The sequence below is a fragment of the Daucus carota genome, chromosome 3, assembly GCF_001625215.2.
Source record: "Daucus carota subsp. sativus chromosome 3, DH1 v3.0, whole genome shotgun sequence".
NCBI classification, from domain to species: Eukaryota; Viridiplantae; Streptophyta; class Magnoliopsida; order Apiales; family Apiaceae; genus Daucus; species Daucus carota.
Genome location: NC_030383.2, coordinates 13,595,188 through 13,611,082, shown reverse-complemented (window position 1 = coordinate 13,611,082; position 15,895 = coordinate 13,595,188). Strand labels below are relative to the sequence as shown.

Sequence of the window (15,895 nt, the reverse complement as noted above, 5' to 3'; positions counted from 1 at the left end):
CAATATACAGGACCGTTTGACTTATATTAAAAAAATGATTTATTATTTAAAATAAGAAAAAAATTATAAATGATAAGTAAACTTGACATGTAAATTATTAAAAGTGTTTAAATAATATTTTAATAAGTTAATTGAGTATTTGATAATTTAAATTTATAAATTAAAAAATTTTAAATTATTAAAATACAAGAAACTTTATTAATAAATAAAGTTTATTACATAACTTCAAAATTAAATGCAAATCACAAAAAAATTCAAAAAAAAATTTAGCATTTCTGAGATTCTCTGCTTCTTAAATATCTCAAAAGAAGCCCTTCTACTTATCTTGTCAAACATCACGTAAAAAATAAAAACAACTCAACATACTAAAAGGCAAACACTTAAAAATAAGAGCTAATATACAATATAAAATCTATTTTACAAAATATTACTCCTTTCGTCTCAGCAGATTGTTTACGTTCATTATTTTCACGTATTTTAAAACTCCTATAATATTTAATTTCATAATGCTTTTTTAATTTTTTAAAAAATTTAAAAAATATTATAAAATTATATTTTATAAAAATCTCAAAATGCCTGAGCATTTAGAACCTCGAACCTTTGGCACATGTAGAAGCTGATCACAGCTGAACCTCGTCTGCAGTTGAGGTATATCTAGGTAGACCTCTGGTAATTCTTCCAGACAGCTTCCAGCCCCAAACCCTCAGACAGTAGTTGCTAGGCATGATAGAGCTTCAGCTCACTACTCATGATTCACGAACCTCAAATTTTAAACCCCTTAATTAAAGGCTGGTTTGAGTTCCGTAACACTTCTTGAACTTTTTTAAAGATCATGAGCCTTTATTTACAACAGTTTCTAATATGGAGTCGGCCACTAAATTAGAGGTGACAATATTAGATCTGATTTGACAACCCGACACGAATTTGACACGTAAAATATGAATTCGGATTGGTTTTTTTCGGGTACGGATTTAATTCGGGTTGATCCAAAATCAACCTGAAAAAACGGGTCATTTTCGGATTACCCGAAATTTACCCGAAAATTAATATTTAATATAAATATTATATATATTTATATAAAATACATATATTTATATTAATTTTGTAATAGTTATTAGTTAAATTTAATAAAAATGTATTTAATTTATTTGGATTAAAATGATATTTATTTATTAATAAATATTATATTTCGGGTCGAGTTCAGGTTAGGTATTCCGACCCATTAAATTTATTTTCTTATAAAATAAGGGATATAGTATATTCAATTACATCTGTGTGGGTGTTTGTTTAACACTTATAAGTCCAGCTTATGAGATTATAAGTTAGGAGTACTTATTCGTATCGTTTGTATAATAAATCGCGAAGTACTTATAAAAAGCTAGGAATGCTAGCTTTTGTTTCAGAAATTCTACTTATTTATCAATTAATCACTTATAAATCTTATCATGCTTCTAACTTCTACTCCACTTATTTATTTTAAACAAGAAGTACTTATTTTAAACTCAATCAAACGATATCCGTATTACTGAGCCACCATATGAGCAGAGTTGCGAAGACTGTTCCCGGCTTGCATGCACATGAAAAAAGTTGTAAAGATTAGGTTTGTAAAGATGAAGTGACAGCCGGGCCTAGCCGAGAGTAGCTTGGATATGATGTTAATTAATTTGCTATTTTTATCAACCCTGTAATATTTTACTGTCTTCTTTATTATAAAGTCCTTCTTGTATTTCCAACAGGCCCCAGCACAAATTATAATTTTTTAATGGAAATTCCTAAAAATATAGTTGTATCGGATTGTGCAATATATAGATATATGATGCACGCACTGGAAAGTATACTGGATGGTACATGGTAGGGGGCTATTAAATTTGCTTTCTTATAAAATAAGGGATATTCAATTACATCTGTATTATCCTGACAAAAAAAATACATCTGTATTATATTTTAGTTTTAAGAAAAATTGATAATTTAATATTAAATCATAATTTTGATTGTAAGGTAATGTGTCATTTTTTTCCGTTGCTCAAAATATTTATTATAATAAGTTGGAGTTTTGAATGAATCACTTGACATCCAATATTTACCGATAGGTAGAGATGTTTCTATAAAATATACGTAATTTCTGAGAACATATTTCTCATCAAAATTTATTACCTAATCAAACTTGAATAAAATTTTGAATGAATAAATTCATCAAAACTCTCTCCCCCCACCATTTGTCCTCGTTCGAAACACATGACCAAAAGGACTATTCTTGCACAACTTTTGAGGACACTACAATGGATAGTATAAATATGAGCTCTCCAACTCGAGCATATCTATTGTACATGCATCAGATAAATTTCATAATGCACTTTTGTCCGGTAGTAGCGGGGTGCAGGAGGCTTACTTGTTCAACTTTACATGTACGCACCAAATCTATCTTCATGCATTTCTGAATTGAAGATCACTCAGAACACTCACTAATAGTACTAGTATTACTGAATGCAGGTGTACGTGCAGCAGGGGTTTCTTAGCAGATGCTCATTACTCAACGGTATCGCGTGCAGCAGGGGTTTCTTAGCAAAGCCTCGGTACTTAACGATCTTTCTGCGCATTAACTTTTATCAATTTTACCTATTATATATTGTACGTGTTTTTAGCATTGCAACGGCAGCGTAATGTTTTTAGCATTTACTTAATGCATTATGGCCACGTTAATTATCGTTATCCTATTCAGACTCACCGTACAAAGTAACTGGTATATTTCCTGTCAGGCCGAGAAATTTTAGGGTGTCTAATTTTTTTTTATTTTTCTATAGGAAAAATAGATTTTTTTTCAGTCAACTTATTATGTATTTACGAATTTACTACCCAATTATAAATTCTTTTACTTTACTCACCAATGTTAGGTTCAGATTTTTTTTGCCACTAAAGTCAGATTCGACTTTGACTTTTAGCATTATATTAATTATTTGTAAGCATTATTAAGATGTAGTGGTAATCTGTAATATTTTGAATATTTGATATATGTCTGTATCTTTATATATAGTACTTTTATGTACTCAAGATTGTTTATCTTGGGTGATAAGAGTTTGGCATACATGTTATGGCTTCTAAAAGATGTACTCCCTCCGTCCCAATGAATTGTATACAGTTTCCTTTTTATGATGTCCCATCAATTGTATACATTCCAAAAATAGTAAACTTTTATAATATAAAACATCATTACACCAACTACATTATTCCACTATCTCCATTCTATAATAATATAAACACTATTACACCCAATACTTTCCTCCCCTATCTCAAATTTATTATTAAATATAAGTGGATCCCACCACTATACCCACTTTTCATCTAACTTTACTCATTTTCTCCACAATTTCTTGGTCTCCGTGTCCCAGCCATTTGTATACAAATGACTGGGACGGAGGGAGTAGTTTCATAAATTAATTTATTTTTTCTTCCAAATAAAAAATTAGTTTTTGAATTTTTATACACAAAATGAAAATCTGAAAAGTAAGATACAAAACTATGTTTTATAAAAATCTTAAAGTAAATGCTAAGAGCAAGTCCAATAGGTTACATATCTCGTTACCTATTAATAATATAAAATAATGAATCCCAGTATTGGTGATTTAGGTATTCACTAGTACAGTGTTGGAGTACCTCTTTTTTGATGCATTACCTAAATATGAGTTTATGAACTCATTTAGGTAGCCTATTGAACTTGCTCTTAATAGAAAAAATTGTAAACAAATGAAAGGAACAGAGGGATTAAAATAATATAAAATGATGCAATATAGAGATCAATCATTAAAGATTAAGTTTTTATCTCTATTTATTTATCTTTATCTTGAACATTGTAATAAGATAAAGTTAATAAAAATTTAAAAAGATAAATTTAAGAGAGATTTTAGGCTAAACTGATCGATTGAAATTTTAATAGTGAAAGATGATGCATCGTCACTTAATTAGATTTCATCTTATCAAAGAGGAAAAAATGTTTGAAGTTATTGATTCCATATTGGTGATTTAACGAATTTCTAGAATTCTAATTATGATTTTTCTTGATTTTAATATTTTATCAACTCATTTTATGTTATTATTGGTATATATAATTAAAATATATATATACGTCACATCATCAAAATATTACATACTATCATTATGTATTAATGATACTACAAAAAATTATCATAATGCTAATAATCACATCCAAACCTAAGTTAATGATTAAGAACAAATTCAAAACCTAACACTAATGAGTAAAAGAACAACAAAATTAGTTGAGTAGTAATTTTTAGAAATATGATTAGTTAGGTGACAAAAATATCAATTTTCTCCTTAGGAAGTCCATAATAAGTACTTACGAACCATTTTCTTAATATTTATTTTCAAAAGAAATACATAATAATAAAATTTTATCAAAATAAAGGATCGACCTTTTATAATCCGAACAAATCCGGGTTATAATTTTGCACAAGGAACGATAGATTCTTTATTATTGGGAATTAATTGATCCTATCATGCGAAAATTGTTAATATAAATGTAGTATTTTTAGTTTTTTAGTAGGAGCTTGAAATAGAATAGTAATATATAAATATCAGAAATCAATCATCAATATACTTATATAAAGGAGAAACGAGGGGCGTGTAGGTGGCGCCTCTCACATCGCTCCGTTTTATTTTTCTAATTTTCTGAAATTTTTGGATGAAAAATATTAAAAATTAGAACTACCTTTTTTAGTTTCGGGTATATTAGAAGCAAGTTTCATAATCTGATTTTGTTTCAATTTTGTTTCAGATTATTTATGGAATATAGTATCTTGAAAGTTTTAATATGATTTTGTTTCAATTATGGGAAAGACAGATTATTTATGGAATATAGTATCTTGGCGCCTCTCACATCGCTCCGTTTTATTTTTTTAATTTTCTGGAATTTTTGGATGAAAAATATTAAAAATTAGAACTATCTTTTTTAGTTTCGGGTATATTAGAAGCAAGTTTCAGAATCTGATTTTGTTTCAATTTTGTTTCAGATTATTTATGGAATATAGTATCTTGAAAGTTTTAATCTGATTTTGTTTCAGATTATTCAATTATGGGAAAGACAGATTATTTATGGAATATAGTAGCTTGAAAATTTTAATCTGATTTTGTTCAGATTATTTAATTATGGGAAAGAGTAGCAAACAAGTCTCTCTCCACCTATAAATACCCGTATAGATCGTAATATTTTGGATCATCAAAACACAACCTCCTCTCTTAATACCACAAATTTACCCGATAGTTCTCTTACTCGATTTTTAAAGGAGAAGCGAGGGGCGTGTAGGTGGTGCCTCTCACATCGCTCCGTTTTATTTTTTAATTTTCTGAAATTATTGGATGAAAAATATCAAAAATTGGAAATACCTTTCTCTTGCTCGATTTTTAACTCGGAGGTGTCGTTATTCAGCAACGATAAGTGAAGGCTGTTACAGTGAAGGTTGTTGCAAGCAAATGTAGTTATAGACCGTTATATTGGAGTCGACAAATCCAAACACGGGGAAAGAATATAGTCTTGATAGGATATCGATGGTTGATGTCAATTAATTAACTATTAATGATGTATGTTTGTTGGTTATTCTTTTATAATATTTGTTTTGTTCATCGGACATGTTTGTTGTTGTTAATTTTTATATTATTTACTTTGTATACATGAAAAAATTATTCATGCATTATATGTTTGCTCCGTTCAAGCAACTTTTAAGAGGGTAGTTATATTTAAGTTAAATGTTTTTGTGCACAATCAATCTAAAAAAATTAGAGGAAGGTGACAATGTAAGAACATGATTACTTTTCCAAATAAAAAATAAAATTTTAAGATTCGTCACGCTTTAAATTGTTATTTACGTGTATAAATTTATTGTCATTTTTTCACCATGAATTATAGTCCAATTTTGTAATTTTATATATTAGTATTTGTATTACATCGAGAATTTTATAATATAAATTTATTTAATCGTACAAATATTAACTTGAAACATTAATATACTTTTTATAGACAGTCATAAAATTATTTTATTCTATAAATATTAATATTGGATCATTAATATAATTTTTACAGGCCGCCGCAACGCGCGGATTCTCAACTAGTTCCTAAGTAAAGGACATGGTTTTCGGGCTGCAGGGAGCTGCGTGATATTCTTGACTCTCTAGTCTCTAGCTAATGCTAGCTATATCCAAATCCTAAAAAAAACTATAATTTAAAGCACTTTTTATATTTGAATGGAAATATCTACTCTATCTTTTAAGCGCAAACTACAGAAGCGCAGTTAAATGATTTCACTTTTAATTTGAAAAGTGAGATGAACAAAAACTAAAATATATACTCGTTTTCCTTTTTGTACAGCAAGGTTATGAAAATACACGAGAAGCCATTGATCTATGATGTATGCATGTTAATTTATTTGTGAGATGGATCAAGTATATAAAACTGCATGTGTCTTGTCATCAATATGTCAAAATTTCTACAGGTGAGTAATATAGAATTCTAGCATAGCCGGGGGTAAAGAGATTAATATAGAAGAATTTTTTTTGATGTTCGTGTTCAGTTGGTGGGGAGAATCGAATGAATTAATTAAAAATAAATAAAAATAGTAGAAGCAAGAAGAAAATTCTGAAAAAAAATTGAATTTTTTTTTTTTGAGAAAATGCAAAATTATTATGATAAAATTGGGTTAATTATCTAGTTGGTCATTGAAGTGGGCTTAATGTATCAAATTGGTCACTGAACTGAAAACAGTATCAAGATGGTCACTAAAGTCACCATAATTATCAAACAAGTCACTCAAAAAATAAGTTCAAGCAGTAAAAATATTATTTATAGAGTTTTACACATTATTCCTGAATGTTACCACAACCAACTAAAAGGTTATGACTTCTAGTATTTATGATAATATATTTAGATTTTATCAAGTTTATTTATTATTTATTTTTAATTAAAACAAAGAAAATAACTATATAATTAATATAAATAACAAATAAACTTGATAAAATCTAAACATATTATCATAAATATTAGAAGTCATAACCTTTTAGTTGGTTGTGAGAACACTTAAAAATAATGCGTAAAACTCTATAAATCATATTTTTAATGCTTGAACTCATATTTCGAGGTGCTTATTTGATATTTACAGTAACCTCAGTGACTATCTTGATACCGTTTTGAGATCAGTGACCAACTTGATACATTAAGCCCACTTCAGTGACCAACTTGATAATTAACCCTGATAAAATTTAAAAAAGAAAATGAGCAAAAGAAGAAATGGAGCATTCATTCTCAAATTGGAGATGTGATCTCCAACATTGAATGTAAGGAATGGAATCGAATGGAGGAAGGAATGAAAATTTTAAAACATTTCCTAAACATTTGCCTATAACATAATACAAATTTCATTCCATTCCTATTATATTCATTCACACTAATCAAACAGAACATGAGTTATTGGAGAAGAGGAATATGTTGACGACAATAACAAATGAAAAGCTTGAACACATTTTTTGTATGATGTAGTAGTAACTACTTTAGCATTCCCTCAGGCTTCGCGCCAATGTATAAAAAATGTTTACGAACGTGCTGGAGATCAACGAATAGTACGTTTGTTTCAATATCATAACTTTTAAGCTAAAACTAACGGTCTGGTTTGATTAGCAAAAATAAAAAAATTAATGATCTATTTTGAACAGAAGAAACGAGATTGATTTGTGACATATATTACGAGCTAAGTACGTATTTCTGTTGGATTTTGTTCGGTAACTTCATTTCTTTCATTTCTACCGTATATGTCAAAGAATTAAGTTATAGCTCAAACAAGGACGACGATAACTTACCTCATTTTAATTTTACTAGGAGAAATGTAAACGCGTAATTTTCGGGCACTGAACCTCCTTTTTAGTATACTGTTTTGCTTTATTAATCTGTCCCTAAACCCATTAACAAACTTTCCATCTCTGGTCGTACGTTGTACTTTTTCTATCCTACTCATTTTTATAATTTTTTTATTACCTAACACGTATTTTATGATTTTTGTGAAATATAATTTTACAATTTATTTTTAAGAAGTGAATTAAAAGAGAAGTAAATAAGTTAATAAAGTGTTTGGAAAAAAACAAAGACTCTGAGAGAACAGCTAGCATTCTCAGCTTCTTACACTTTCAGGAAAACGGGTCAGAAAAAATAGAAGTCCCTGGCATGGAGCATAAGTTGTTTCTGCTAAATAAACAGGGGCATAGTACAATTCAAGGGGACCGAGTCAATAGTTTGACATTTATAATGAAAATTCAGTGATGGAATGCAGTCCAGTATTAATGTGACACGAAAACTTCCCACAACAGAATGTCACACCAAAACAGCAGGAAGTGTAGCAGCTAGTATTATTACATTACAGTTTAACACATAACATCACGAGCAGGAAGTTTATTCCTAATTATTGTATGCATGAAACCTAACTATGAATTCCATCTTTATAAACCGGTGTGCGCACATCATATCGATCCAGATTCTTCTCTAAATTCCAGTCTTGCAAACAAATTGGTTAGCTGTTACCTGGGAGCTTTTGATCCCGAGAGTTTAGATATTTGTTAGGTTTATATATGTTAATAAATTGTTAAGCTGTCTACAAAGGAACCACTACCTCTAAATTGAATGAAAATTGTGTATATATTATGTATACTGTAATTTGTTTTTTCATATCTAGCTAATTTTATTGCTTGCAACTTAATTTGATCTAGCTTTCATCTTTTCTCAGAGTTCAAAATGGAATTCGAGCCACCACTCATCGAAGTGTTCAAAAACCTTTGCAAAACAAGTTCAGAAAATGATCATGTTGCGGAGCTCATTAATTCATCCAGATCGAAAAGCTATGAGCTACCGCTGGTGGATCTTGGCCGTTTAAATTCGGGACAACTAATGCAGCAAAAGGAGTGTGAGAAAGAAATAATAGAGGCATCAAAAGAATGGGGATTCTTTCAGGTTGTAAATCATGGTATATGTGAAGAAATGTTAATGGAATTGCATGAAGAGCAGGTGAAGTTATTTAGACAGCCATTCAATAAAAAGTCTAGCCAGAATCCTTCAAACTCACCCATAGGCTCTTACCGTTGGGGAAACCTGGCTGCAAAAAGTCCCGCTCAGTTTTCATGGTCTGAAGCTTTTCACATTCCTGTTTCCAGTGTTTCAGATTTCGCAGGTCTCAACCATCTAAGGTACTTCTATAATAATATATGTGAGAGCTGTTAGATCACACGCGTATTTTCAATTATGTGATTATATGCTTGTGCTCATTAGGAACAATTATAAATTATTATATGTATTTCTTGATCCTTAGGGTAGGGACTAGCGAGTACATAAGGGTTTATTATTGCTGCTCCTGGGACAGATTGTTCCTTGCTAATTGACCTTTTTAATGAGTTGATCCTAGCTAATAACTAGATGTATATGGCCAGTAAATGTTTCAAGCAACAATTTTTCAACTTGTGGTCTTTTAAATTGGTAGTTCCAACTTATGAATTTGCAGCTCGACAGTTGAGGAATATACAAAACTGATTTCTAAGTTAAGTCAGAAGATAGCAGAAATCTTAGCGGACAATATAGGAATCTGCAAATCGTCGTACCAAAAATTATTGGGAGACAAAGTCGTGCCTAGTTCATGTTATCTTCGAATGAACAGGTATCCACCTATCCCTGAATTCCATTCTGAAGTCTGCGGCCTGGTGGCACACACAGATACTTCATATCTCACCATACTCCACCAAAATAAGACTGGTGGACTAGAGATGAAGAAAGATGGAATGTGGATTTCTGTTAAACCTAACCCTGATGCCTTAGTCATCAACATCGGTGACCTATTCCAGGTATACATTAATTAGTAGTAATTGTTACTCCCTCGGTCCCAAAATAAGAATTACTTTGATTTGTTGCACGTAATTTGGGATGTACATATTATTTTTTTATATAATTTTTTTCTGAATAAAAATTTAACATCTATATTTTTATTCTAGAAAAAAAAATTAAGCGACTCTTCTTTTAAGACAAAGAAGTATATAACTTGTTTGGAATTTTCGACACTGCCACTAAATTCGCGCAGGAGAGCATATATACACACCCAATTTTAATGCCTACTAATATATTATTATCGTTTCCATATAATCATTTATCTATGTCTTGCAATCCTAGAGGCACAGCAACACTGTTCCATAGCTATAACACACAATACATTCGTTTTAATTAAATGGTTTCGTTAATTGCATGCAGGTTCTGAGCAATGGTTTTTATAAGAGCGTCACTCACAGGGTTCTGACGAATAGCAAAACTGAAAGATTCTCGGTGGCGTACCTTTCATGCCCTACAACTGATACTGTGATTCGTAGTTTGAGTGAACATTCGATATACAGGGACTTTAGCTTCGGGGAGTTCAAATCACAAGTTCAACTAGATGTCAAGTATACTGGCAATAAAATAGGGCTTCCCGGGTTTCTTAGATAATTAATCACTTATATATCATATAAAGTCGCCCACAACTAAGTGTCCAGTTTTCAGCCTTTGCGTATGATATAATTTTATTTTTTTTTCATAAAACTGTTGTATAATACCAAAATTAGAAATTAAACAGAGTTTCTTTCAATCAAGAAAGTATATTATCTAATCGAAAGTAAGCAAGTACTCCGAATGTTTAAATTACCTTGACTTTCAAGACAGAACAGATAACCCACCCAAAAAGACCTCGTTAAAACCCTTCAAAAATAAAATCATGTGGAAAAAAAACTCAAGAGTAAAAAAAGTGTCCTACAAAATAAATTATTTACAAATTGACTAAAAAATGATGTCTTTGCGTGTGATATAATTGATTTAATTGGTACTGTAATATATCTAATAAGGAATGCGTAACAAATGACATTATTGGCTTTTATATTTCATCATGCCAATTGCCAGTGATACATTTGAAATGCATATATGCATGGTAATACAAAAATGTGATAAATAATTTTCTTGTACTCCTGTGCCCTTTGTATAAGTCACTTGAATGTTTTACACACTTTTCGGTTCGTTCATCGTATAGAAAATTAATTTTCGTATTTAAAGTAAAAATATATTATCCATATACGCAAAATTTTAAAATAATTATTTTTAATAGACCATCAAACAACTTACGAGTGTAGTTCAAAAGGTCAAAGTGATCAGTTTGACAAGATTGTCGTGTCTCTATTAAATAATAAAATTAACTCAAGCCATAAGATATATACACCAATGTGATCAAACTACTCTTGTAAAATAAAAATATGTTACAATCTATCAAAATTTATATATTATTATAATGCATTGAACTATGAATTTATCAAAGTTCATAAAATATTTTGATCCACTGAAATGCGGATTTGATCTATTTACTCAGATATTTTTATAATTATAATTCCTAAGTTATCCTTTTTTTTATATTTTAGAAATATAAAAAGTTATTTAAATAATAGGAAACAAATCAATATGTTTTTTAGTTTTATCTGTTTTTTTTCCTTTTAATCAGTTTCATTTTAGTGCAAGTAAATAATGTAACTCCTCTAAATACTAAAATTATCTGCATCCATATAAACAAAATATAATATAACTCCTCTAAATACTAAATTTATTTGCATCCATGTAAACAAAAGTTTCGCTTTTTTTTTTTGAAATATAAACGAAAGTTTCGTTGTTCTACAAATAAAGAAATAAAAAATACTCCGTGTGAGAGGTATGTACTATGTAGCGCCATTTTTTAGACAGTTGCAACATTAAAAACTTGTTTATTATTTGTCAGCAGTCATTACATAGCTATGACTGGTCACCCTGTGTCAAATGCTTATCACTTGCATCGGGCCCATTGATTAAAAGCCTACAGTCTTTTTGTTTTTTCCCTTTCCATCCTGATTCTAAAAAACTAAAATTGAGTGGATTAATCCCGGCTTATATAAAAATAATATATAATTAGACACAGTCTTAATGAAAATCCTGACGGGAGTTGACCCCCTCTCTCCTATTCCTCTCCTAACCCACCGCCTCATCTCTCCCTCTATTGCTTACTTTCATACTCTCAATCTAAATAATTATAGTCACCACAAGAGACCTATATTCTCCTTTCTCTTTTTTTTTTTTTTGGCTTTTCATCAATAATTTTCAATAATCTTCGTTGTTTGGATGAGATTTTAGATTCTTGCATCTGTCCTTTTAGGTGTTTTATGCCTCTACTTTTGCAGTGGTTTGCGTCTCTCCTTTTGGAGTGGTTGGTGTGTTTTATTTTGTTATGTTGGTCAATTGACAATAATTCAATTGATGTATTAGGAAATCTTGGAACCCCGTTTTGAATATGAAATGATGTTAATTCTCGCAAAAGCTTATCTTGCACGATGAAAGATTGTTCAATATATGGGGACATTTATATCCCGGTCTCAGTTGGCGTAACTGACGGTATGAAAACGAGGCTATCACTAGTTTTTTTATGTGCGCATGTCAATTACGACGTTTCTATTTTCGGAATTGTTGGTGTCGACTGGGTGGATTGCTCGGGAAACCTTTGTAATCATTTTGATTGTCAAAAATATTTATATTATGTTTGTTAAGCAATTTGAAAATAAAATGACTAGTTATTTAGCTTATTTTATTTTTCAATTTCTCAATTATTAGGTTGTATTATCAGTTCGGGATTTGTCTTGATTGTGTTCCAGTTTTAATGACTGTATTTTGTCAAAAAAAAATAAAAAATCCATGTTCATGTCATGCACGAACCTTCTGATTCATTTTTTAAAATTTGATAATTTTTTAAATATTTTTTAGATATATTTTAAAGATAAAATATATAATAAATTAAATAAATCTATCAAATATTATTTCAATATCAAAAATATTTAATTTTTAATTTGATTAATCTTTCGATCAATCATCAATTATCTAAATAATTCCTGATAAGCACATCTTCACCGATTAATTCGGATTCTCACTTTTAAATAATCTTTGACAGATGATTTTATCACGGTGGTTTGCTTAGCCAAGAAATTTCTGAAAGCATCCTTGATGTTTTTTAACAGAAAATATTTTTCCAGCACGTTAAACACAAGTTATTGCTGTATGATTCACACAATTTGTACCTGGAATATTAGCGTCACGAATCTAAGTTCTAAACTATGCTTAGTAATTCCACCTATTTTTCAAACCTCATTAATTACTTATTTCTTTGTTTAAAAAATAATTCATAATAAATTAATATGAAGAATTACATATAGAATTTATTTGATTCTTTAAAATAATATATATATATATATATATGTGTGTGTGTGTGTGTGTGTATGTATGTATACTCTCCATATGTATATATTTATGAAAAACATACAACTTATCTGCATAAATTTTTTAATTCATATTTATTTTTAAAATGTTTGTTATTATTATATTCATTATAAAAAGTTAATTAGCTTAAAACTAGAATTTTTTTCAAATTGTACATGAGATTCTTTTTTTTTTTTTTTTGAAAAACAAAGCGAATAACATTAATATTAATCTCGAAATCCCTTGCATTGAGGCATATGACCCTTACAAATCTCAAATAAGGCCTCACAAAAGAAAAATAGCCTGACTAGACTACTTTTAATACATCAGCATACTATTAAAACCAGCATGGCAAAAGAGGGAAGAGAGTCCGAGAACGCACTGGAGACTAAACATAAACAATAACCTATTTGGATAGAGGGCTGTATTCGATTTTGTTGTTCTTCGTTTTTCTATTAAGGATATTATCTTTTGAGCAATCATAATTCTTGGGTCAATATTCAGCCAAAATCCCAATTTTCAACAATATTCGATCCAAATACAGTAAAAACTCTATAAATTAATAATATCGGGACCGGAGAAATTTATTAATTTAGAGAGTTATTAATTTATCGATAAATTAATAATTATTAATTTAAAAAGTTTTTAATTGATTATATTGTACATATCAAACAAAAATACAAATTAGTCTATGCCTCTTAGATTTACATTGCAGCGAACTTTGAAACTCAAAGTAAATTAGTAACTACTCTATTCATATGTATTGGAAATCAATAATGACTTTTCAGGTACTGTACAGTAAATGTAAACAAGAGCATTAAATGTTTTCGATGTACAGTATTCTTAATTAAGTTTCTATGAATTATTAATTTATAATTTTTTTGGTGACTGAAAATTATAAAAGAATCTCTCAAAAAATTATTATCTTCATAGTTTATTGAATTTTTCAATTTTTTGCATTGGCCTAAGTCGGGATCCGACAAATTTTTTATTTTAGAGAATTTATTAATTTACCGAGTATTAATTTAAAAAGTTTCTGTTGTATTAGTATTTAGTAAAAGGGGGCCCTACATATCCCTAAGATACTATACCGTAAAGATGAGTTTCTCCTCAACAAGTTGAATATGAAAGTAATACTCCTGGTAGAGAAATATAATGTAATAAAAGACATAACTCCATTATATCTCAACAACAGGGTCTGGGACTTAATACAAGAGTACTTCATGGGATACACAGTGTTAGTTTAAAATCGTATAATTCCTTAATGGATTATGGAGAGGTTTCTGAAAACATAACAAAATCCATGATTTTATTAATTTTATAAAATTTACCATTTTTTTTTATCATACTCTAATAAATTATAAATAATATTAGTTCAATATTGTTAAAATTGAAATTTATTTAATATTGTCATTGAATACCACAATATTATCAGGATAATCTAAAATTATAATTGACTACCGAAGATTCTAATATATTTTTCTAAATTTGAAATGAAAAAACCTATTTAAATATTTATATAATATTTTTAAAAATCTCAATTAAATACATTATCTTCATTTTAATATATTTTAATAGAAATATTCTTTTGGGCTTTTTTTAATCATAACTACGTTATCAATCTTATTTCCAAAAATACTACCTTATCCAATTTTATTTTCAAAAATACTACCTTCTCTAAAATATTTTCAAAAATACTGTGGTTGCATATGCAACCATATATGCAATTGAATTCCTGATTTCAAGTTCCAGTTTTCAAATGTCATTTTCGACCTCATATTTGATATCTATATATCTATATATATCTATATATATATATATATAAATATATATATATCTATATCTATATATATATATATATATATATATATATATATATATATATATATATATATATATCGACTCCAATGATGAGGTCGAAAATGACATTTGAAATCTGAAACTTGAAATCATGATTTGTAGTTGCATATATGGTTGCATATGAGGTTGTATTCAGTTGATTCTATTGTAATCTAATGGCCCCGCCAGGGGCACCCATACATCAGTTGCAACTTACAGTTTTCCGTTGCATATGAGGTTGCACGCAACCTCATATGCAACCTCATATGCAACTAAATGCAACTGAAAACGGTAAGTTCCAATTGAAGTATGGGTGCCCCTGGCGGGGCCATTAGATTGCAATAGAATCAACTGAATGCAACCTCATATGCAACTAATTGCAACCTCATATGCAACTAAATGCAACTGAAAACTGTAAGTTCCAACTGAAGTATGGGTGCCCCTGGCGGGGCCATTAGATTGCAATAGAATCAACTGAATGCAACCTCATATGCAACTAAATGCAACTGAAAACTGTAAGTTGCAACGGATGTATGGTGTGCCCCTGGCGGGGCCATTAGATTGCAATAGAATCAACTGAATGCAACTGAATACAACCATATGCAACTGAATTCCTGATTTCAAGTTTCAGTTTTCAAATGTCATTTCCGACCTCATCATTGGAGTCGATATATATATATATATATATATATATATATATATATATATATATATATATATATATATATAGTAAAGTTC

General features: G+C 29.3%; 1 protein-coding gene across 6 annotated transcripts; it reads left to right on the top strand.

Annotated features, from left to right (window-relative positions):
* The first annotated feature begins 2,328 nt into the window (after positions 1-2,328).
* On the top strand, positions 2,329-10,563 carry LOC108213586 (gibberellin 2-beta-dioxygenase 8). Of its 6 annotated transcripts, XM_064088743.1 has the most exons (5): positions 2,329-2,405; positions 2,491-2,573; positions 8,775-9,231; positions 9,543-9,879; positions 10,280-10,563. In XM_064088743.1, the coding sequence occupies exons 3-5, from the start codon at positions 8,783-8,785 to the stop codon at positions 10,508-10,510; spliced, it is 1,017 nt and encodes a 338-aa protein (XP_063944813.1). In that variant the 5' UTR covers positions 2,329-2,405; positions 2,491-2,573; positions 8,775-8,782; the 3' UTR covers positions 10,511-10,563. The 6 variants fall into 6 exon arrangements, with proteins under 6 accessions (XP_063944813.1, XP_017240879.1, XP_017240882.1 ...); XM_017385390.2 differs by lacking the exons at positions 2,329-2,405; positions 2,491-2,573 and adding an exon at positions 8,341-8,560; XM_017385393.2 differs by lacking the exons at positions 2,329-2,405; positions 2,491-2,573 and adding an exon at positions 8,341-8,611.
* The last annotated feature ends 5,332 nt before the right edge of the window (positions 10,564-15,895 follow it).

Bases quoted from the DNA above. Each gene is read 5' to 3' on its own strand.
- LOC108213586 (XM_064088743.1), top strand. From the start codon at position 8,783: ATGGAATTCGAGCCACCACTCATCGAAGTGTTCAAAAACCTTTGCAAA. The intron at 9,232-9,542 runs GTACTTCTATAA...ATGAATTTGCAG, and splicing joins GCAGGTCTCAACCATCTAAG to CTCGACAGTTGAGGAATATA. The intron at 9,880-10,279 runs GTATACATTAAT...AATTGCATGCAG, and splicing joins ACATCGGTGACCTATTCCAG to GTTCTGAGCAATGGTTTTTA.